Source organism: Zingiber officinale, chromosome 8A (genome assembly GCF_018446385.1).
Source record: "Zingiber officinale cultivar Zhangliang chromosome 8A, Zo_v1.1, whole genome shotgun sequence".
Taxonomy (NCBI): Eukaryota; Viridiplantae; Streptophyta; class Magnoliopsida; order Zingiberales; family Zingiberaceae; genus Zingiber; species Zingiber officinale.
The window spans coordinates 24,307,533-24,332,480 of record NC_056000.1 but is presented as its reverse complement, the minus strand read 5'-3'; the positions used below and the strand labels follow the sequence as shown (position 1 = coordinate 24,332,480).

The window sequence follows — 24,948 nt, the reverse complement described above, 5'->3', positions numbered from 1 at the left end:
GATATGGTCTCATATTAGGCCCACGTTGGGCCTGATATGCCCTCATATCAGGCCCACGTTGGGTCTGATATCCAAGCATATCAGGCCCAACGGAGGCTGATTGTATTTTAATTTTCTCCCAGCACCTATAGATATTTAAATAATGATTTTTCACCAGATTTGGAGTCCTTGAAACTCCAGAATACCACTAGAACTGAAATGAGTTCAATCAGAGTTATCTAGGTCCATCAGTGGGTTTTGACCAAAATCCACTGATGGCCCTCCCCTACTTGGATTTACATGAAATCAAGTCCCCTGTGAAGGTCTTGGTGGGGAGATGGTATATATGGTGTCAAACATAATTTATACACCATTGATTAGGAAGTATGGCTCCGTGCCAGTTGCCACTTATTCCACTTATGGCCATGCTATAGACTTAAACCCTATAGTAGCACCTTCTAATTTTATTTTATTTTTTTATTTTTTCATAAGGAGCAATGGTAGCACATTTTGAGTTTATAGAAAGGGGGAGATAGTATAAATTTATAAGAAACGATACCATACCAAGGCCACTTGGGGCCTGATATGGTCTCATATCAGGCCCACGTTGGGCCTGATATGCACTCATATCAGGCCCACGTTAGGCCTGATATCCAAGCATATCAGGCCCAACGGAGGCTGATTGTATTTTAATTTTCTCCCAGCACCTATAGATATTTAAATAATGATTTGTCACCAAATTTGGAGTCCTTGCAACTCCAGAATACTACTAGAACTGAAATGGGTCAAATCAGACGTGTCTAGGTCCATCAGTGGGTTTTGACCAAAACCCACTGATGGCCCTCCCCTACTTGGATTTACATGAAATCAAGTCCCCTGTGAAGGTCTTGGTGGGGAGATAGTATATATGGTGTCAAACATAATTTATACACCATGGATTAGGAAGTATGGGTCCGTGCCAGTTGCCATTTATTTTTTCATAAGGAGCATGGTAGCACATTTTGAGTTTATAGAAAGGGGGAGATAACATAAATTTATAAGAAAGGATACCATACCAAGGCCCAAAGGGCCTGATATGGTCTCATATCAGGCCCATGTTGGGCCTGATATGCACTTATATCAGACCCCACGTTGGGCCTGATATCCACTCATATCAGGCCCACGTTGGGCTTGATATCCAAGCATATCAGGCCCAACGGAGGCTGATTGTATTTTAATTTTCTCCCAACACCTATAGATATTTAAATAATGATTTGCCACCATATTTGGAGTCCTTGAAACTCTAGAATACCACTAGAACTAAAATGGGTCCAATCAGAGGTGTCTAGGTCCATTAGTGGGTTTTGACCAAAACCCACTGATGGCTCTCCCCTACTTGGATTTACATGAAATCAAGTCCCCTGTGAAGGTCTTGGTGGGGAGATGGTATATATGATGTCAAACATAATTTATACACCATGGATTAGAAGGTATGGCTCCGTGCCAGTTGGCACGGAACAATGCACAACTTTTCTTTTATACCCTATGGAAGGTGACTTTTAAAATTGATCTTATTTTATTTTTTTAATCAGGCCCCTGTTAGAATGTTTGGAGATTATATTAGGGGGAGATAGAATAATGCTTTATTAAATGATACTCATATCAGGCCCACGTTGAGCCTGATATGCCCTCATATCAGGCCCACGTTGGGTCTGATATCCAAGCATATCAGGCCCAACACAGGCTGATTTTATATTATTTTTTTCCAGCACCTATAGATATATAAATAATGATTTGCCAGCAGATTTGGAGTCCTTGCAACTCCAGAATACCACTATAGCTGAAATGGGTCCAATCAGAGGTGTCAAGGTCATCAGTGGGTTTTGACCAAAATCCACTGATGGCGCTCCCCTACTTGGATCTACATGAAATCAAGTCCCCTGTGAAGGTTTACCTGGGAAGATGGTATATCTGGTGTCAAAACATATTTATACCCCATTTCAATGATCGAGAACTGTTGTCCTATCTTATTTTGCAAGGATTACTACAATCCCTTTGTGCGAGTTTTAACACATCTATATTTCAATACATATTTACGTGACTTTGAAATTACGAACCCCTTCCTGTTGAATTGAAATGTATCGTATTTTTATTTGACACAATGGAGATATGGTGTGAAGTATTATTTCTGCCTTGCAGGTGATGGTTTACACTTCTCATACCTACCATAAAACTGTAACACAAACTAAATACTCCATAAACGTATATTACAGAAACATCACTTTTAACAACTGTTTTTCTTACAAACCTATTTATGTACTTCATACAAAACATATGCCTCTACTCCTCCAATTTACAATTCAGTCAAGATCCAGGGGCTGGCGGCATTCTACAGGTCCTCCGATTATGACCCAGTTGTTTGCACCTGCTGCATTTGATTTTTACCTTCCCATTATGTTTCGACTCGATCCTTGCCTTCTTTCGCCTACCAGGCTGCACAAGGCTACGGGGACATAGCACTATAATGTTGTTGACTCCCCTAGGCCAAAATTCCTTGCTTCGACAGGGGTAAATACTGTTAGGACCGAAAAGTAGCTAGAGGGGGGGTGAATAGCTCTTCGCGTGCTCGTTGCTCGGCGTTGCTTGTTTCTTCAAGGATGCGCAGCGGAAATACAAAGAAACAAATACAAACACGCTAACACTTGGATTTTACTTGGTATCCACCTCCACGAGAGATTACTAATCCAAGGATCCACACAACGCACACACCCTCTACTAATGAAACTCTCCTTTATGGTAACTACCAAGGGCGGAGAAGCCCTACAAAACTCAATACAAGAAGAAGAAAGGGTAGTAAAGAAATACAAGCTTACAAGCTTACAATGAGTGCACAAACCCTAACCCTAGTTTCTTCTTCTTGCTTTGATCCGCCTCTTGACTTGGAAGAGCCTCCAAGAACCTTCAAGAACTGGCGATCTCGAGCTTGAGAAGAGTTGTGGAGGAGCTGGTGAAGATCTGAAATGAATCTGTGAAGAGATGCTGAAGAAATCGCACGCCAACAGCTATAAACGACGCCAACGGTCGAATCCCAATCGATTGGATTGCTCCCAATCGATCGGGGAGGCTTTGGATCGATCCACGGATCGATCCAGAGTGCCTCTGTGCTCTGGAAAAATGCCTGGATCGATCCACGGATCGATCCAGCGCTTATCGCGCGAAGCAGCAGCGTCCCAATCGATCCACTGATCGATTGGGACCTCTGGATCGATCCACGGATCGATCCAGAGGGGTTCTGTTCGCGGGGACTCACCGGATCGATCGGCGGATCGATCCAGATCTTCTGGATCGATCCACTGATCGATCCAGATCTGCTGGATCGATCCACGGATCAATTCAAACCTGCTGGATCAATCCACGGATCAATCCAAACCTGCTGGATCAATCCACGGATCAATCCAAACCTGCTGGATCAATCCAAACCTTCGTTTTTGTCCAAAACCAAGTCTAAAGCCCCCTAAACCAACATCTAGTCAACCATGACTTGTTGGTACATAAGACCTAGCATTCGGTCACCCTTGACTGGCTAGGACTCTCTCACCAAGTGTCTGGTCAATCCCTTTGACCCACTTGGACTTTTCTCTTCTTGCCAAGTATTCGGTCAGTCCCTCTGACCTACTTGGACTTTTCTTTCTCATGCCAAGTATCCGGTCAATCCCTCTGACCTACTTGGACTCTCACCAAATGTCTGGTCATACCTTGACCCATTTGGATTTCTTTTGCCTGGCTTCACTCATCAGGACTTTCCCAATTGTCTAGCTTCACTCACTAGGTCTTTCACCTGGCTTCACTCACCAGGACTTTCCCAATTGCCTAGCTTCACTCACCAGGACTTTCCCAATTGCCTAGCTTCACTCATTAGGTTTTTCATCTGGCTTCACTCACCAGGACTTTCCCAGTCAAGTATCCGGCCATCCTTGACCTACTTGACTCTTCTTCAATCAACCTTGCATTGTCAAACATCGAAACCCAAACCAAGACTCAAGCTTGGTCAACCAGGTCAACCTTGACCTGAGGGATGTTGCACCAACAATCTCCCCCTTTTTGATGTTTGACAATACCAACACTATCACTTACAATACCACATGTAAGTTAGGCTAATCCCATAGCCTAAACCTTCTTCATGCCACTAGGTAATGAATACATAAGTTAAGCCCTTCATTCTCCCCCTAAGAGGGCAAACTCCCTCTAGGTAATGAAAGCCTAACTTACTCCCTTTCATTCTCCCCCTATTGGCACACATCAAACCATCTTTGAGCACACATCAACCCGTGTCTCAATTTTGGGCACTCTTCAACAAATGTCCCATTGTTGAAAACTCTCCCCCTGAAGAGTTGCTCATCGTTGTTCACAACTTCACTCGTTGTGACCAACACGATAATGAAGGTCCCATTCCCTTCATTAATCTTAACCCTACATTCTCCCCCAATGTAGGCAAATGCCCATCCTTAAGCATTATCCACTTGAAGCCACTTGAACAATGAGGATATCCACTCCCCATTAAAGTTCAAACGCTCAACCTTGAGCATGTTCTTAACGGAAGGTTGACCACCTTCCAAGGTTCATGAAAAAATAATTTTCATGTCTTTAAAGAGTCCCTCCCCCTAAAGACATGGTGGTAACTTCTGTCATTGCACCAACAATGACTTGGAATCCCCAAAACTTTAGGAAACCCAATTTTAGAAGTTTTGAGGTTCAAATATTCAAAATTTGAAACAAACCTCAACCTAAACTTCAACTTAGCCTTCCTTAACCAATCCATCCTTGTTTTCCACACGAAAACACCCTTTTTATGTATACAAATGTATTTTCAGGGGTTTGGAATGGTTACCTAGACTAGAATAGGTTCAAAATGCTGAAAATAAGCTTTCCCAGCCAAAATCAGCATCTTCGATCGATTGGAGTTGGGTTCCAATCGATTGAACCCTGCTGAATCGATCCACTGATCGATTCAGTCTTCTTGGATCGATCGGCTGATCGATCCAGCGAGCTTCTGCTCGCGAGAAATGCCTTCTCAATCGATCGACTGATCGATTGAGGCACTCCAATCGATCCACTGATCGATTGGAGGCCTGAAATTGCTGAAATTCAATTTCAGCCAATTTCAGAAACCCCTAGAAAATTCTACAAAATTCCAAAAATCGTAAAAATTTGTGTAGACATTATTTAGGGTATAATTTATCATGGAAAAATAGTTTTCTATGAAAATACATCATATTTTCAAAGATTGACACAAACTTGAGAACTTGCAAAAACTTTAGCGTTTTCTTCAAGTTTGTGTCTAACTATTCAATGGTGATTACTATCAAAAGATAGCCTTCACCAAGGTTTTCCAAAAGTCTTTTAAAATAATTTTCAAAACCAATATCCCATCACATTCCTTGGGCTTAATGCACATGACTTGTACATTAGCTTTCCCAATGATGGGAAAAGCATAACTATGTGTTTTGATGAACCTAAAACTCAAAAGAATGCACTAAATCAACATGTTGAGTTTTGTTCATCATCCTAACATCTCACTTGTATCTATTGTGGACAAAACACATACAAGTCATCTTATAGGTCTTTGTGAGATGTAAAATTTGGTTTTGCCCTATTCTAGGGATCATGCATATCTATCTAGGCATTTTAGAGATATTAGACATCCACCCAGGATGTCACTTGTTAATAAGTGTTGTTAAATGTCATTTGTCCTTAATTACAAGGAATTAAACTTAATGCATGATTATGCTATGGCATACATCAAAATGAAATAACTTTCAAAAGAAAGATTCCTATAATTACATGATGTATGTATGACATGACATGATATTTTTGTATTTTCATAATAAGGTATGAGTGCAAAAATAAAACATGATGTCATGGCATATAATGGGAAAACAATCATGGCAAGATTCAGCATAAATAAAATATACCTAAATTATCTATCTAAATATCCTTAACCCTTAGCTAATCCTAAAGCATAAACTCTAGATTGCCCAATTTCCTTAGGAAAATGTCAAAACCCAACTTGACATTTCTTTAATCTCTTGAATTAATTATGCCAATTAAAAATTTAAAACATTCCTCAAATGTTGGCATATTTTATTTTCCCATAAGAGTAATCACTTAAATTAAGGCTTAGATTTGCCTTAAATTCCTAAGACAATACCAAAATCCCAATTTGGTATTTCTTAACACTTGATTTCTTGTGTCATTTAAAGTCATCTCAAATTTCTTCCTTTATAGCACATTTTACTCTTTCCAAGAGTAACAATAAATCCATTTCATTTTCAAAGGTTAACAAAAACCTTGAAAATGCTCCTTGAGTGTCAATTTCTTCAAAGTTGGGTTAACTACCCTTCTTCTCAGAGTTGACACTCTCTAACCCATCTATGGGATAGAGAAAATGCTCCTAGGAACCCAAAACTTATTGGTGCTCCTTGGATGCTCTAGGTATTCACTAGGGATAACTTCCCTAGATACCTTCCTAGTGACCTTGTTTGGCTTCTTAGAAGTCTTGGTCACTTTTTCTAGGTCAACTCTAGAGATTGCTTCCCTTGTAACCTTCTTTGTGACTTTCTTAGACTTCTTAGAAGTCTTAGTCACATTTGTTGCAAAAATACTCTTAGGGATAACTTCCCTTGTATTTTTGGCTTGACCACTAGACCTAGGGTTGGTTCCATAACTATATGGACCCCTATGGTAAGAGGTTACATCCTTCTTAGCCTTTGGTTTGTATCCCAAACCCCTATGGCCATTAGATGACCTTTGTGCTCCTAGACCTAGGCTATGCTCATTTTGCCCTTTTAGGATATTTTCCATCCTTTTTAGGGTCTTTTCCATTTTATCAAGCCTTGACCTCAAGCCTTGATTTTCTATCATTAAGTCCTTAGTTTTTGGTTTTCCATTAAATTTATGAGTATTTTTATTTCTAGGCTTGTAGCTAAGGTCCTTAGTGTGATTGCCTAGATTTTTATCTACATTCCTATCCTTAGGTGTAGTAGTTTTAGCATGAAAAGCTATATGTTTTTCCTTAATGCTATCATGCTTCCTATTTTCATGGTAAATAGCATTAAAATGATATAAATTAGAACTATCATGCTTTTTACCATAATTTAAAGGAGTAGGCTCAATGAAAGTTACCTTTCTTTTTACCTTGGAGGCTCCCCCTTGACTTGAGCTTCCTCCATGAGCCTTGACCATCTTCTTCCCATTAGGGCATTGACTTCGGTAATGCCCCTTTTGATTGCAAGAGAAACACACAATGTGCTCCTTGCTCTTCTTTGTTCCGGGGATGGTCTCCTTGGGCTTCTCCTTGCCCTTAGGTGCCACTTGGCCCTTCTTCTTGGCCAATTTAGGGCACATACTCTTGTAGTGCCCATGTTCCCTACATTCAAAGCATATAATATGATTTTTATTATTAATTGAAACATTTTTACCTTTGCTTGTAAGGGTGGCATCTTTTCCTCCATTTGATATGAATGTAGAGGCTTCCTCTTGATCCGAAATCGATTTCCCTCCAATTGATTCATCTTGACTTGTGGAGGTGGAAGCTTCTTCATCCTCTTCTTCTCTTGACCCGGATGTAGAGGATTCTCCTTCTTCTTGATCCGGTGTCACCAAGAGTTGCTCCCCCTCAATCCTAGAGGTGGAGGCTTCATCATCTTGAATATGAAATAAGGAGTATGCTCCCTCCTTGTTCCCTTCGATGCATTCCCTTGAGGATGAAACTTCTTCTTGGACTTCTTCTTCGGAGGTTGAGCATCTCTCAACCTTGGAGTCCTCCTCTTGGTCTTGCTCCAAAGAGTCACCCTCTTTGGATACTTCTTGCTCTTGTACAGTGGAGGGGATCTCTTCATGAAGCTTGGCCAATTTACTCCATAATTCCTTTGCATCTTCAAATTCTCCAATTTTGCAAAGGATGGTGCTTGGCAATAAATTGACCAAAAGCTTGGTCACTTTGTCATTGGCCTCGCACCTTTGGACTTGCTCTTGGCTCCACTTGCTCGTCTTGAGAACTTTGCCCTTTGAGTTTGTTGGAGTCTTGAAGCCTTCCATAAGAGCAAACCATTGCTCTATCTCCATCATAAGAAAATTTTCGATTCTTGATTTCCAAGAATCGAAGCTCGTGGAAGTGTATGGAGGAGCCACCCTCGTGTCGAATCCGAGCCCATCCCAGAATTCCATTGTAGAAGTTGAGCTTTTGAATTTCTTTGACTTTGACAATTTTGTTTCAACTTCTTCACCCTCTAGCTCTTCTTGTTATGCTTGACCCTTCCGGCGATGATTCCGGTGAAGAGCGGCCTCGCTCTGATACCACTTGTTAGGACCGAAAAGTAGCTAGAGGGGGGGTGAATAGCTCTTCGCGTGCTCGTTGCTCGGCGTTGCTTGTTTCTTCAAGGATGCGCAGCGGAAATACAAAGAAACAAATACAAACACGCTAACACTTGGATTTTACTTGGTATCCACCTCCACGGGAGATGACTAATCCAAGGATCCACACAACGCACACACCCTCTACTAATGAAACTCTCCTTTATGGTAACTACCAAGGGCGGAGAAGCCCTACAAAACTCAATACAAGAAGAAGAAAGGGTAGTAAAGAAATACAAGCTTACAAGCTTACAATGAGTGCACAAACCCTAACCCTAGTTTCTTCTTCTTGCTTTGATCCGCCTCTTGACTTGGAAGAGCCTCCAAGAACCTTCAAGAACTGGCGATCTCGAGCTTGAGAAGAGTTGTGGAGGAGCTGGTGAAGATCTGAAATGAATCTGTGAATAGATGCTGAAGAAATCGCACGCCAACAGCTATAAACGACGCCAACGGTCGAATCCCAATCGATTGGATTGCTCCCAATCGATCGGGGAGGCTTTGGATCGATCCACGGATCGATCCAGAGTGCCTCTGTGCTCTGGAAAAATGCCTGGATCGATCCACGGATCGATCCAGCGCTTATCGCGCGAAGCAGCAGCGTCCCAATCGATCCACTGATCGATTGGGACCTCTGGATCGATCCACGGATCGATCCAGAGGGGTTCTGTTCGCGGGGACTCACCGGATCGATCGGCGGATCGATCCAGATCTTCTGGATCGATCCACGGATCAATCCAAACCTGCTGGATCAATCCACGGATCAATCCAAACCTGCTGGATCAATCGGCTGATCAATCTAGATCTTGGTTTTTGCCCAAAACCAAGTCTAAAGCCCCCTAAACCAACATCTAGTCAACCATGACTTGTTGGTACATAAGACCTAGCATCCGGTCACCCTTGACCGGCTAGGACTCTCTCACCAAGTGTCTGGTCAATCCCTTTGACCCACTTGGACTTTTCTCTTCTTGCCAAGTATCCGGTCAGTCCCTCTGACCTACTTGGACTTTTCTTTCTCGTGCCAAGTATCCGGTCAATCCCTTTGACCTACTTGGACTCTCACCAAATGTCTGGTCATACCTTGACCCATTTGGATTTCTCTTGCCTGGCTTCACTCACCAGGACTTTCCCAATTGCCTAGCTTCACTCACTAGGTCTTTCACCTGGCTTCACTCACCAGGACTTTCCCAATTGCCTAGCTTCACTCACCAGGACTTTCCCAATTGCCTAGCTTCACTCACTAGGTCTTTCACCTGGCTTCACTCACCAGGACTTTCCCAGTCAAGTATCCGGTCATCCTTGACCTACTTGACTCTTCTTCAATCAACCTTGCATTGTCAAACATCGAAACCCAAACCAAGACTCAAGCTTGGTCAACCAGGTCAACCTTGACCTGAGGGATGTTGCACCAACAAATACGATCCATGTATGTCATTTTCCAATTATGTGAATGAAAATAATGCTCACAATATGGGAGTGTATCCATGTTCCGGTGAATTATGACGGCATTTGCATGTGAGCAAGGCAATCCTGAAATTTGAAACTCCCCACAGTTACAATATTTCCTCTCCAAATCAACAATGTATGAAGCACCCCATGTCTCTACTTCCATTTCGGATTGAGAGTAGGGGTGGACTTTATATCGTCTAGCTTTCTCCCTCCTTGATTGCATTTCTTTGGTAGCATGAGGTGTCAATGCTACATACCATTTCGACGCTTCCTCCTTACGGTTAAAGAACCATTGAGCTACCTTTCTTCTGGTATTATCAATTAACCTGTTTATCGAAAGTTCACGCGTCTCCTTGAACAAAGTATTTAAATTCTCTACACAATTGGTGGTTAGCATTGTGTACCTTCTGCCACTAAAGTGTGCATTAGCCCATCTTTTAGGGTCAATGTTCTGAAGCCACTTATGAGCATCTGGATATTTTTCAAGCATGGATTATATTATGAGATCATATTGTAGTGTTGTGTTTGCTCGAGCAGCTGCCCAAAACAACCCTAAACCTGACCTACTGCCAGTATCTGTTACCGTATTGCAAGACATGTGGTGGCAACAAAAAGCATGATGGGCAGTAGGGTAGACTTTCCTAACTGCTGCTATAATGCCATGATGTCTATCTGATACTATATTCATTGACTCTGGATCAACATTAAAGAATCTCTTCGTATGATCCATAAACCACTCCCATGCAGACCCACATTCAACTTCAGCGATTCCAAAGGCTACTGGGAGGACATTGTCATTAGCATCTATTGATATAGCCATCAACAACACACCCGGATATTTGCCTCTTAGGTGTGTGACATCAATTCCAATTAATTTACATAGATAAGACCTGAATGCTCTTCTACAAGCTCCAAAACCCCAAAAACAGCGTTGGAACTGATTATCCCCATTCCTGTGTAGTGCAACATAGGTTTCAGGATCCCTGACTCTTAACTCACACAGATATAGTGGAAGATCTTTATATGCTTGATCATAATCTCCAACAACTTTCTTCATCGCTTTCTCTCGAGCTATGTAAGCTTTTCTGTAGGATATGGTCACTCCGAACCTGGCTTTTATATCTGCTATAATCATACTTGGCTTGTATTGTTCATTAGCAAGAAATTGCTCTTCAACAAAAGAAGCTACAAAGGATGAAGAGCATGCTTGATGATCAGCACTTTCCCTAATGGTGCCACATTGGTGTTCCTTTATATATTTCGTAACAATGAACTTGACACCCCCCCTGTCAACTACTCTCCACTTACACAGTTGATTGAAGCATACAACTTTTACTTTATTTTTCCGAGTGTCAACTGGGTTATATCTCATATGTTTAACCATGGCATGCTTCACAAGTTCATTCTTGAACTCTTGTCGAGACTGAAATATCTGTCCTACACAAAATTCATGCTGATCTGTAGCATCTTCAATTGGCCTTTGGAGCAATCGAGAATTTAGAATATATGGATCATCAGCTATTGGGAACTCCTCCTCTAAGTCACTGTACTGCTCTTGAGATATTTCATATTGTTCAATCTGCATATCATCAGCAAAGAATTCTTGTACATCTGTATTGCATTGCATTTCCTCTCCATTTCGGTTATAATACCCTTCCTCCTCACTCCAACTAGGCTCATAGTAATCAACAAGTGTTGCACACGGGTTCAGAACCTCATCTTCTTGAATACTAGCTTCTTCATTTAGATCAAATGTGAAATTACTGCTTGTATTTCTATTTGTGTTATGCACACAACTATACTGTGAAGATGATGGAATATTTGTTCTGGATAGTTCTCCTACATTATTTGCATGTCCAATGCTAGAATTTGCATCAAGAGTATTCCATATCTCAGATAGAATTTCGTCAGTTATATGATCATCCCTGATAAATAAATTACAAACTATTTTAGTAAATTTGCAACTACATAATCTTTTTCTGTAGTTAAATTGTAATTTTGCTCAAACTAGGAAGGGTCTGATGTAAAAGCAAAGTTTTAACCACATAACACGTTATCGATATCAGACCCTTTTTGAAGCAGATATTTCTTGTAAATTAGGACCACCACTGACTAAACCCTAAACCATAAATAAATAATTTTTAGCCAAACTTAACTATCAACATCAAAAATTAACATGACTTAAATCGATTAAGTCTTCTATTACATCATAATTCAGGTGTTGTTGAATATTATTCCCCACACAATCAAAATTAACCATAAAACCACTTTTTGCTGCCACCCTTCACACATAAATAGTGTAATTTTTATTTACCTTCACTACCCTATTTTACAGTAAAAAAATCCATATATACATGTCTAAATCTTTAAATGTGTGTTTCTACTAATTTCTCTCTTGCAAGAAGTTTGTCCTTCTCGGCTGACATTCTTAACTTAATTTGTCCTTGGTCTCCTCTAGCAACTCTTACGCAATTATGCCATAAACCTAACTGGTCTATTGCAATCCCGCCAACCACCACGAGCAGTAAAGGCAAGCGTAGGGTTTATATTTCTTTTTTCTTTCAAGTTTATAACACCACACAGAGGGATGGAGGGAGAGAGACGGTGAGAAGATGTGCATCCGAACCACAAATTATTTTTCTATTCTAATTTCGGCTTGGATGCTTGGAAAAATATGTTTGAAAAAGGCGGTTGCCAGGTTAGCCAGAGGGGTAATCTGGGAATTGATTTTGATAAACTCCGCCTTTTGGTAAATACAAAATCATGATGCACTTTTTGATAAATACATTAAACCTAATACGTCTTTTAATAAATTACCGAATAATTTATTATTCTACTCTGCATCAGAATTCAATCCAAATCAGACCCATTTTCATTCCTATTTGCATATGAAGACTTTGAATTATATGTACTACATATGAACAGTGTGATGAATATAAAACACATACTCGTATAGCAAACGATTAAAGGTTACAAGGTTCACTTTGCACAATGAAGGGTTTATTTGATTCATTATTAAATTATTTCTTTGTGAAATTATCTTCTTTCAGTTTTTTATTAAAAAATTATGTAAATTTGATGCTAAAATTTTGGTTTAATTAAAATTTCTCTTTTTGTTAATTAAAAATGGTCTTAGAAAATTTTGAGGAAACAATAGATCGAAAAAAAAGTTGATTACTTATATATATTTTTGTGATTAAGCGTTAAGCTCAAATTATTAAAATTGAGAAGCAGATGAACCTAATCACTTCAGCTAAAGTGATCCCTCACTTTCCAACTACTCCCAATAATTTCATGAGACGGGGAACAAATGATAGTGCGAGAGCTAGCCATTGAAGCTCGAAAGGACAAGGGCATCTTATCCCCGACGACATAAATTAAGAATAACAAAATAAAACATATCAACCCATATATAAATTTATAATTATTAATTAGCACAACATAGTATATTAATTATTGCTTCAAATGAATGTATATCCATTGCGCACTTAGCTAATTTACCTTCCAAATAAGTGGCACAATTAAAGTAGACTGAGTTTCTAGATTGACTGTCGTATGTATTTCTTGATTTATCCTGATGATCAATGAAAATTTTTCATAGAATCAAATCGATCACCTCAGAAATAATCAATGAGATTAATTAAAATTATCATTTAGCTAATCTATGTAATAGATATAACAACAATGTTGTCATTGCATAATTCACTAAACTTTATATTGAGATGAACTAGTTTTCTACGAAGTTATTCTTAAAAAATAGATACATTTCCATGAACACCATTCATCATCAAATTTGACTTTCATCAATTGATTGGGTTCAATCAAGATCATCTCAAAACTCATGTAACTATTTTGAAACGAGCTAACTATTTTGAAACGAGCTAGAACTTGATTATGTCGCATTGTCATTGATCAATTATTCAAATTTGACTTAAGGCAAATTAATTATTAGTACCTAAAAAAATCTATGAGTACCTAATAAATATTCCCTGGATTTTTCATATATAAAAAATAAAATTAATGGACAAAAAAAAACAAAAATAATAACAATAATAATAATGGAGTAATTAATGCAGCTGTCCTGACGTCCATTATTTATCTCCATGCATTAAATTTAAGCGGGGGCGGTGGGTCGGCCATCATTTATATTAACAAGCACCATTAGCGTTAATATCATTCGCATTAGCCCTCGCCGCCCACGTCTTATTCTAATTACGCCCAACGACTACGCCCACAAAGCTTCCATCATTGGCGAAAACGACGGGCCCCAGCCCACGCGTATATAAATCACGTATACGCCCAGGGATTAGCTTAATTTAGTTTCTTGATCAGTAGCTAATTAATTGACTAATTAAGTAGGTTGACAATGGTGAAGCTGGCGTTGGGAAGCCTGGGGGACTCCTTCAGCGTGGGGGCTCTCAAGTCCTATCTCGCCGAGTTCATCGCCACCCTACTCTTCGTCTTCGCCGGCGTTGGCTCCGCCATTGCTTTTGGTATGATACTTCATATTAAAAAAAAATAATTAATCAGATTAAATAACCATCCGATTCTATGAAAATTTTCTACTGACCGTTTGAATATAATTGTGATTGCATTGAGGGTTAGTCGATTGATTGATTTTGCATGCATGCAGATAAATTGACGTCGGGATCAGCACTGGATCCGGCTGGGCTGGTCGCCGTCGCCATCGCCCATGCCTTTGCCCTCTTCGTCGGCGTGTCCATCGCCGCCAACATCTCCGGTGGCCATCTCAACCCGGCTGTCACCTTAGGCCTCGCCGTCGGCGGCCATATCACCATCCTCACCGGCGCCTTCTACTGGATCGCCCAGCTCCTCGGCTCCACCGTCGCCTGCTTCCTCCTCCAGTTCGTTACCGGCGGTCTGGTAAGTTAGTTTCTGCGCGGGTTCATTAGTTTCTTCCAAATTGGGTCTCCTTCCATCAATTAATTAACGTCCACGACAGGCGGTGCCGACGCATGGCGTGGCGGCGGGCTTGAGCGAGCTGCAGGGAGTGCTGATGGAGATAGTGATCACCTTCGCGCTGGTCTACACGGTGTACGCGACGGCGGCGGACCCGAAGAAGGGGTCGCTGGGGACGATCGCGCCCATCGCGATCGGGTTCATCGTGGGGGCGAACATCTTGGCGGCCGGACCTTTCAGTGGCGGCTCCATGAACCCGGCCCGCTCCTTCGGGCCGGCGGTAGCCAGCGGAAACTTTGCTGGAAACTGGGTCTACTGGGTGGGGCCCCTCATCGGCGGCGGCCTGGCCGGGTTTGTCTACGGCGACGTCTTCATCGTGTCCTACCAATCGGTGGCTGCTCAGGAGTATCCTTGATCGATACACTTTGGCCGAGTTCTGTTAATGCTTCTCTAATTAGTTTCTTTGTCGGCATGTTTTAATTTGTGGTTGTGTCTTGCATGTTTTGTGGTTTTAATTAATAAATAATGTCCATATATATAAATATGTAAGAGTACAAACTGTGGATATTTAAGTGTACCATGTAATCAACCCATCAAATCCATCGATTATATTATGTTTCCCAGTCGTCTCTGTTTTCATAATTGTGATTGCATCTTGGAGCTTGAGTTCATCCCTTCTTGTATGTAAAAAACTGGCCTAAGTGGGTATAGTCGAGTTGGTATTGAAGTAGAGCTTGTCACTAGCTAGTGAGACATGATTTTATTTTTGACAGGTACAAATACTGTTTCAGCATGTGTCATTTTTAGGAAAGCCACTCAATTTTGTAGAAAATTCACAGTAATTCGGATTGCATGAGATGAATTACTGCTCTTAAAGACTGACTCTTGTATTCATAAGATATGTTACCAGGAAAGTATTATAAAAAATAATAAAAACTTTTCTCAAAAAAGGGGAAGATTGTCCCTCTTCTTTAAGAATAAGAAATGCAGAGAAGAAGAAGCTTTGTAAGCTTTCTATAGAAAATAGAAAATAAAATTTCTTAATCCTACCAATGAGAGATGCAACTCTCATTTTATAGGAGATGAGATGATTATTTAGCCATTGTGGATCAATAAAAAATTAGTTGTATTATAGTCAAAATAATGGCAAGTGATCCTGTCCGAATCGCCGAACCAAAGGACGCTGGGCACGTGACGCTCTCCTAATCGATGACGCAGGCCTCCGAAGCTCCGGCGATCCTGCACAGAAGTCGGGCCGGGAAGGGGTTCCCGGCGGCGACCCTCCGACGCTCAAGTCAGGTAAGTAGTGGAAAAAGGAGCTTCCAAGCTTGTCCAAAAATTGCGTACCTCCGGCAAAGGAAGAGGCTCTTTATATAGAGCGATGAAAGAACTAATGCACGCCCCCCGGGGCGCATACGTGTCCGCAGCCCATACCTCGGTATGTACCTGTCAGAGAGCTTACCTGACACCATATTGCTACAGTTCAATCATGTCTCCGATGGGACAACAGAATACCTTGTTGTCCGACTTAGAGTATGGTCTGGCCATAGGACTTGTTGGCTGTCAGAAGATGTTCCTATCCTTCACTCACCGCCCGGCCACGACGTCCGTCCGGCCGACCGGCGCGAAGAGCGTCGTCCGGATGGCCCTAACTCCCCGCGCCCGCCGGCCGGCGCACCCATTATGTCCTGCCTTCTCCTAGGCCTTCCGCTCGGTCATTATTTACTGTTTCATTGAGCGTCGGAACCCTGACTCCTGTCAGGGCGTCTTTCCCTATCAAACGTTTACGGGCAGGGCGATCGGCCTGCCCTTTTTCCATGCGTCCGGTCGGCTCACCCTTCTTCGACGGACTACCTGGCCCTTTGACCTCCACGTGGCCTTGACCCCTCGTTAGGGGGTCCCGGGCTCTTACCACCGGATCACTTGCCTCCCCCTCGAGTCTAGTCGAAGGAGGCGAAGTCCGACTGACTGGACTGCCGATCTAACTGAGCAATGATGGCTGCATTGGGCCGATCGGCCAGGCGTAAGGATGCTCATCCGTCCGGCGGTATCTTGTCCATGCCTTGTGTTTTCTTGGCATCCATGTCCGATGCTCTCCCCTATTACCCATCACGTGCGCTGAGCACGGTAAGGGGAGCTCATTAAATGCGGCCAGTATCCCGCTGACACGTGGCGATCATGCGTTTGTCAGCGTATGGCGGTGGCGTCACTTCCGATGGGGCAGCCGCCGTTTGAAATGGACGGCTGGATGATGACCTCGTTATCGACGACCTGGATCGGACGGTGGAGGTTGCTCCCGGGCGGCGATATAAAGCCCGCGACTTCGTTTCCGCCGCCTTGTTGCTTCGTCTTCATCCGGCGCTCCTTTGCTCGCTTTTTTTCTCCGGCGACCTCGCCCCTTGATTCTTCGGCAACCCCCAGGCCCCCGTCGATCATCTTTCTTGCTCGTAAGACCCTCTTTCTCGTTCCCAACGTTTTCTTCTTGCTGTTAATCGTTTCCTTCATTCGGTTTTCCTCCATTCCTTGCTTGAACCTTTCCCCTTTGTCCCGCATTCCTGTCTCTCGGTCATGACTAGTACTTCGCAGTCAACCGGCGGTGCTCCGGGTCTATGGTACTCGACCATGGAAAGTCGTTTTGACGAGGAGGACGCGTTGCGTCTCGCTCGGACTTACGACATTCCTTCCGACCACCAAATAGTATTATCCACAACGGCCGATCGTCCTCATGAACCGCCGATCGACACAGTTCTTTTTTTCCGAGACCAATTTCTGGCCGGACTACGCTTCCCACCCCATGAATTTTTCCTGCAAGTCTGCAATTACTTCTGCATTCCGCTCGGCCAGGTAGTTCCCAACTCTATTAGGCTGCTGAGCGGAGTAATAGTTTTGTTCAAACTGAACGGCATCCCCTTAGACCCAAAAATCTTCCACTACTTTTACTATCCCAAGCAGGCCGAGTGGGGAACTTTTGTTTTTCAATATAGGATAGGTTTCGTCCTCTTCGATGGCATGCCGAGCTCCAACAAACATTGGAAGGAGCATTTTTTCTATATACGTTTTCCCGAGTGGCCAACTTTTCGGACCAAGTGGCAGACGGCGATGCCGGCGCAACCGGAGCTCGGCAAATTTAGAGGCGACGTGGCCTACCTTCATGCAGCCGAACGGCTAGTTGGCCAACGCTATCATATTGACAAGCTACTCCTCCCGGGAGTAATGCGCATATTCGAATTGTCCTCTGCCACAGCCGACCTGCCCTGCAGCATGAGTAAGTTCCCTTATCTTCCCGTTTGTTTTGTTCTAACTGATTTATTTTTTGCTTCTGCAGCTGAAGTCATGTGGCGCGCCAAAGCTACCGAGAAGCTCAAATTGAAGGCCGCTCAGATCGAGGCGGTGACGAACAAGGAGGCCGCCGAACGGGGCCTTTCTCCAGCTGATCCGGCCGGCGAAGAAGGCGAGGGGACACCAATTGTCCCCGAAGCCTCAGACGCCCCTGCCTCTCACGATGAGGCCGCGGGCGACATAGAACCTCCTACCGAAGCCGAGGTGGAGGGTCGCTCGGCCGATGACGTGCCGCTACGCACTCGGAAGCGCCGACGCCCGGAATCTGCGTCTGTCTCCACTCCCCTTGATGAGCCACAGCCCGAGCGGGGCGTGGATGCTCCGATGTTGTCCGGGACGATTTCCCTCGAGAATACTCCGACCCCACATGGCTCTCCGAGGGCCAGCTCTGAGGTGCCGCCATCCAGCCCTTCTAGAACTCTGCGCCTTATCAGGCGTTTGGGCGACCTCCCCTCCTCGTCCACCGGTAAGGCCGATGCCTCTCAGAGCGAGCCGAGCGGCTCGAATTTAATTAAGACAGTTCTGCGCCTCCCCTCAGAGAGATACATGGCTGCTGCTGATCGGCCCGTGGTCCCCGAGCAGCAGATCACCTTGACGGGCCACCTTGCAAAAGCTTGGGAGGACACTCGGCGTCGCATAAAAGAGATGACTCCTGGGCAGCTCGGCGACAGCAACCTCCAACAGGCCACCGGGGTATGCCCTTCTTCTCCATTCGTGTAGTTGAATTAAGTTTTTAACCTATCCACCTTTGATCGTAGAACTGGGTGGAGCAGATTGCTATTAGCAATCGGTTGGCCGAGCTGGAGGACGAGCTGAGAAAACTTAAAGCCTCCGGGGACAACCAACAATCGACGGCCGCTCTGGAGAAGGCCAAAAAATCACTGGAAGCCGAGCGGAAAAGGGCTTCCGATCTGGCGAGCAAGGTCGTCCGGCTTGAGGCGATGATCAAGCAACGAGATAAGGAGATCAAGACGGCGACCACCCGGAAGCTCCAGGCCATCGAGGATATGGACCGGATGAAAGTGGAGATCCGAGGGCTGGAACAACGCATCAAAGATTTGGACGCCCTGCTTGCCACCGAGAAAGAGAGCTGCTCGGCCGACCTCCAAAGATTTGATGGAGATTTGAAGGATCTTCAGGCCGCCAGCGACGCTGCCCACGTCGCGCTCAAAGAGTATCAAGAGGGGGAGTCGGCTCGCTCCGAAGAATGGAGGAAGGCGTTCCTCCGCTCGGAAGACTTCGGAGAGAAGTTTACCGACAAGATATCCCTCACTTTCGAGGAGGCGATCAAGGCGGCAGTGGGCTATCTGAAGACCAAAGGCCACCTGCCTGCCGAGCTGACCATCCCCCCCGAGGACCTCGCGAGCGTGATGGACTCCATCCCCGACGCTCTTTTTGATTTTGATGCGTGAGGAGCGTTTTCATGAACTTCCAGCCGTTCGGCCCAACTTATCTCTGTAATGACTTGTTTGATTTACCTAATGAGTAATAGATGACCTTCTGCTCCTTTCACTTCTGTTTTAGCAAGGCATTTTTCCCTCGTCACGCCGAAGTGTTCTTTATATCCTTTCCGCTCGGCACCACGATTCCGTCCGGCTCAATTCGATCGTCTTAATTACATCTATCATGCGACCGCGCAGCCGCTAAGTTTTCGGGCGTAACCGCTTGGCATTTACATGCTAATATCCCTAACTTTCATTGACCAACTTTTTCTTTGTGCCTTACCCCCAAAAGGATTTTCCGTACATTTTTGATGAGCGAGCCGCTCAGCCGTATAACCAGGTTATCGTTGATTGTACCATGTGACTAGCTATCCGCTCGGACGTTTATAGACGCCGGCTCGTCTCTCGATATTTAACGTCGGAGCTCGACGGTCTTCCGCTCGGACGTTTAAAGACGCCGGCTCGTCTCTCGATATTTAACGTCGGAGCTCGACGGTCTTCCGCTCGGACGTTTATAGACGCCGGCTCGTCTCTCGATATTTAACGTCGGAGCTCGACGGCCTTCCACTCGGACGTTTATAGACGCCGGCTTGTCTCTCGATATTTAACGTCGGAGCTCGACGGTCTTCCGCTCGGACGTTTATAGACGCCGGCTCGTCTCTCGATATTTAACGTCGGAGCTCGACGGTCTTCCGCTCGGACGTTTATAGACGCCGGCTCGTCTCTCGATATTTAACGTCGGAGCTCGACGGTCTTCCGCTCGGACGTTTATAGACGCCGGCTCGTCTCTCGATATTTAACGTCAGAGCTCGACGGTCTTCCGCTCGGACGTTTATAGACGCCGACTCGTCTCTCGATATTTAACGTCGGAGCTCGACGGTCTTCCGCTCGGACGTTTATAGACGCCGGCTCGTCTCTCGATATTTAACATCGGAGCTCGACGGTCTTTACGGCTAACTTCGACACTGCCGATCGGCGGAACCCTTGGCCATCCTTTGCATTAATTTTGCTTCCTGCATTACAAGGACATGGGCGACCAACATATACAAAAATGATTTACATTCGTGCACCTTTCATTCAGCTCGATAAGGCTGGAGATGATTTGCACTCTACGGTCGATCTAGCTGCCGCCCGTCTTCATCCTCCAAATAATATGCGCCCGAGCGGAGCTTTTCAATAACCTTGAAGGGGCCCGCCCATGGTGCCTCCAGTTTGCCGACATCGCCGACCGGCTTGACTTTCTTCCAGACAAGATCGCCGACCTGGAATGATCTGGGAATTACACGACGGTTGTAATTTTGCTTCATCCGCTGCCGGTACGCCATCAGCCGAACGGACGCCTTAGCTCGCTCCTCGTCGACCAAATCCAGCTCCATGTTCCTCCGTTCGGCGTTGCCGTTATCATAACTCTGAATCCGGACGGACTCGACGCCGACTTCGACCGGAATGACCGCCTCGCCCCCGTACACCAAATGGAACGGCGTGACACCCGTCCCTTCCTTCGGCGTCGTTCGGATGGCCCATAAGACGCCCGGCACTTCATCTGGCCAACTTCCTCCCAAATGGTCGAGCCGGGCGCGCAGAATGCGAAGAATTTCCCGATTGGTTACTTCGACTTGACCGTTGCTCTGGGATAAGCTATGGACGTGAAGTGTTGCTCGATGTCGTAGCTTTTGCACCAATCCTCTAGCATCTTCCCTGTGAATTGCCGCCCATTTTCGGAAACCAATCGGCGAGGGATGCCGAACCGACAGATGATGTGTTGCCAGATGAATTTTTTGATCATCTGTTCGGTGATCTTTGCCAGCGGCTCGGCCTCCACCCACTTGGAAAAATAATCCACCGCCACTAGCAGAAATTTCCGTTGCCCGGTCGCTATCGGAAACGGACCGACAATATCCATTCCCCATTGATCGAACGGACATGAAACGGTTGATGCCTTCATTTCCTCTGCCGGCCGGTGGTAGAAGTTATGGTACTTCTGGCATGAAAGGCACGTCGACACGGTCCGAGCGGCGTCTGCTTGTAAAGTCGGCCAAAAGTGCCCGGCCAGGAGGATCTTCTTGGCCAACGATCGTCCGCCCGGATGCCCTCCGCACGATCCTTGATGCACTTCTTGGAGGATGTAAGCCGAGTCCTCCGAGCTCACGCATTTCAACAACGGGCGTGAGAAAGCCTTTTTGTAAAGCTGATCGTCGATGAGTGTGAACCGACCGGCTCTCCTCCTTAACAGCTGGGTTTCGTTCTGGTCGGACGGCGTGGCTCCCGAACGGAGGAACTCTATGATGGGTGTCCGCCAATCGTTTGGAAATGTGAGGCCTTCTATCCGGTCGACGTGCGCCACTAACAGTACTTTTTCAATTGATTGCTGAATGGCGACCGGCGTTATTGAGCTCGCGAGCTTGGCTAACTCATCGGTTGCTTGATTTTCTGCTCTGGGTATCTTCTGGACAATAACTTCTTTAAAGTCAGCTTTGAGCTTCTCGAAGGCTTCAGCGTAGAGCTTGAGCCGAGCACTATTGGTTTCGAAGGTGCCAGAGAGCTGCTGAGCAGCCAACTGCGAATCCGAGTGAAGCGTTACCCGACCGGCTCCCACATGCCGAGCTGCCTGCAAGCCGGCTATGAGGGTCTCATACTCTGCGTCATTGTTGGTAGCTCTATAATCCAGCCGGACGGATAAGTGCATCTTCTCTTCTTGAGGGGAGAGTAACAATATCCCAATCCCGCTCCCGAGCCGAGTGAACGACCCATCCACATATATTCTCCACATAGCTTCGGGCTCCGGCCTTTGCACCTCAGTCACAAAATCGGCCAAGGATTGCGCCTTGATCGCCGAGCGGGGCTGATATTGAATGTCAAATTCACTTAGCTCTGTCGTCCATTTGATGAGTCGTCCGGATGCCTCTGGATTTAGTAGAACACGTCCGAGCGGGCTATTGGTTTTGACAATAATGGTATGCGCCAGGAAATATGGACGAAGGCGCCGAGCGGCAAGGACCAGAGCAAAAGCTAGCTTTTCGAGTCCAGTGTAGCGGGATTCAGCATCCTTTAAAATGTGACTGAGGAAATATACAGGCTCTTCTCCGCTCGACCTCACTAAAGCTAAGCCGATTGCGTGCTCGGTTGAAGACAAGTACATATGAAGTGGCTCACCCGCAGTCGGCTTGGCTAATATCGGGAGAGAGTACAGAAATGCTTTCAAATCTTCGAACGCCCGTTCGCATTCTTCGTCCCAGTAAAATTTTGTAGCTTTGCGTAAGATCTTGAAAAAAGGAAGGCTCCGGTCGGCGGTTTTGGAGATGAACCGGGACAGAGCGGTTATCCGACCGGTCAAACGCTGCACTTCCCTTGTATTTCTTGGAGGCGGCATGTCTTGTAGGGCTTTCACCTTGCTGGGATTTACTTCGATTCCCCGCTCGGTCACTATGTACCCCAGAAAACGCCCCCCTTTTGCTCCGAACAGGCACTTCTGGGGATTTAGCTTGACTCCATATTCGCGCAGCGTTCGGAAGGTTTCCTCATTGTCTTTGAAGAGATCTGCCGTTCGGACGGATTTGATGAGAATGTCGTCTACATAAACTTCTAGGTTCCGCCCGATCTGCTTTCTGAATACTTTATTCATCAAACGCTGATATGTGGCCCCGGCATTCTTCAATCCGAACGGCATTATATTATAGCAATAAGTACCATTGGCCGTCACTAAGCTAACCTTTTCTTGATCTTCACGGGCGAGCGGCACTTGGTGATAGCCTTGGTAGGCGTCGAGCATACAGATTAATTCGCAGCCGGCCGTAGAGTCCACCAGCTGATCTATTCGGGACAGAGGATAAAAATCTTTCGGGCAAGCTTTGTTGAGATCCCGAAAATCTATGCATACTCTCCACTTGTCGCCCGGCTTGGAGACTAATACTACGTTAGCCAGCCAGCTCGGGAACTGTACCTCGCGGATATGGCCGACCTCCAAGAGTTTCTCCACCTCCGCTCGGATGATAGCATTCTGCTCGGCGCTGAAATCTCTTTTTCTCTGCTTCACGGGCCGTGCGTCCGGTCGGACGTGTAGTTCATGCTGCGCTATACTTGGTGAAATTTCGGGCAGCTCATGTGTCGACCAGACGAAGACATCATGATTTCTTCGGAGGCTTTGGATCAATTCTTCTTTCTGCTTCTCTTCCAGATCGGACGCTATAAAGGTTGTGGCCTCCGATCGGGTTGGGTGAATCTGCACTTCCTCTTTTTTTTCATAAACTAAAGAGGGTGGCTTTTCGGTGATGGCGTTTACCTCGATCCGGTGCGCCTTCCGAGAGGAACAGGCCTCTGCTCGGACCATCTCGATGTAGCATCGCCGAGCTGCTAGCTGATCTCCCCGTACTTCTCCCACTTTGTCCTCTACGGGGAATTTGATCCTCTGGTGGAAGGTTGAGACGACCGCTCCGAATTCGCTGAGAGCCGGTCGTCCCAAAATAATGTTGTAGGACGAGGGAGAATCGACCACCACGAAGTTTGTTGTCCTGGTCCTCCTGAGCGGCTCTTCTCCCAGCGAGGTAGCCAGCCGGATCTGTTCGACCGGCTGAACTTCGTTACCAGTGAACCCATATAGCGGAGTTGTCATGGGTAGCAGCTCGGCTCGATCAATTTGCAACTGATCGAATGCTTTCTTGAAGATGATGTTGACCGAGCTTCCTGTATCTACAAAAACACGGTGGATAGTATAATTCGCTATTACCGCTTTGATGAGCAGAGCATCGTCGTGGGGTACTTCAACTCCTTCCAAGTCCCCTGGCCCGAAACTGATTTCCGGTCCGTTCGCCCGTTCTTGACTACAGCCGACCGCGTGAATCTGGAGTTGCCGGACGCTCGCCTTTCTTGCTCTGTTAGAGTCTCCTCCGGTCGGCCCGCCAGCAATAACGTTGATCTCGCCTCGGGAGGTATTGCTTTTATTTTCCTCTTCCCGAGCGGACGGTCGAGACCGTTCTCTGGACGCTCGGTGATCCTCCTGCCTTGGGGAACGGTGCCGGTCGGGAGTCCGTTGCTGTCGCCTATCAGCTCGTGTTCGATTGGCTTCATGAATTCTATGTCGCCTATCGGCTGAGGGAGACCGTCGTCCGGCATTTCGTGGTACTGGATGAGACACGAAGGGAAGACTTCGACAATCCCTTGTGTTGTGCGTATCCGTTCGGTGGAAGGAGCAGAACATCGGAGTCCATTTCTTTTTTGGCTTGGGCCGGGCGACAGCTACCTCTTGCACATGAGACATGGCGTGGGAGGATCGGATTGCTTCGGCCCTTGGTCCTCTAGGCGGCTGATGAGCGGCTTGCTGTTTCCGCTCGGCTGGAGGAGCCCGCTCGGCTGGAGTTTCCTTTTTCCTTGCCGCTTGTGCTTCTTCCACGTTAATGTATTCGTTCGCCCGGTGTAGCATGTGATCATAGTCTCG

General features: G+C 45.4%; 1 protein-coding gene across 1 annotated transcript; it reads left to right on the top strand.

The window, feature by feature from the left end:
* Positions 1-14,121: 14,121 nt before the first annotated feature.
* LOC122008022 (probable aquaporin TIP2-1) lies at positions 14,122-15,359 on the top strand. Its single transcript, XM_042563597.1, has 3 exons — positions 14,122-14,309; positions 14,450-14,700; positions 14,780-15,359. Exons 1-3 carry the CDS (start codon positions 14,183-14,185, stop codon positions 15,149-15,151), a joined length of 750 nt encoding a protein of 249 aa, XP_042419531.1. The 5' UTR covers positions 14,122-14,182; the 3' UTR covers positions 15,152-15,359.
* The last annotated feature ends 9,589 nt before the right edge of the window (positions 15,360-24,948 follow it).

Excerpts from the sequence above, each read along its gene's own strand:
- LOC122008022 (XM_042563597.1), top strand. The coding sequence starts at position 14,183 with ATGGTGAAGCTGGCGTTGGGAAGCCTGGGGGACTCCTTCAGCGTGGGG. Across the intron at positions 14,310-14,449 it reads TGGCTCCGCCATTGCTTTTG|ATAAATTGACGTCGGGATCA; the intron begins GTATGATACTTC and ends GCATGCATGCAG. Across the intron at positions 14,701-14,779 it reads AGTTCGTTACCGGCGGTCTG|GCGGTGCCGACGCATGGCGT; the intron begins GTAAGTTAGTTT and ends CGTCCACGACAG.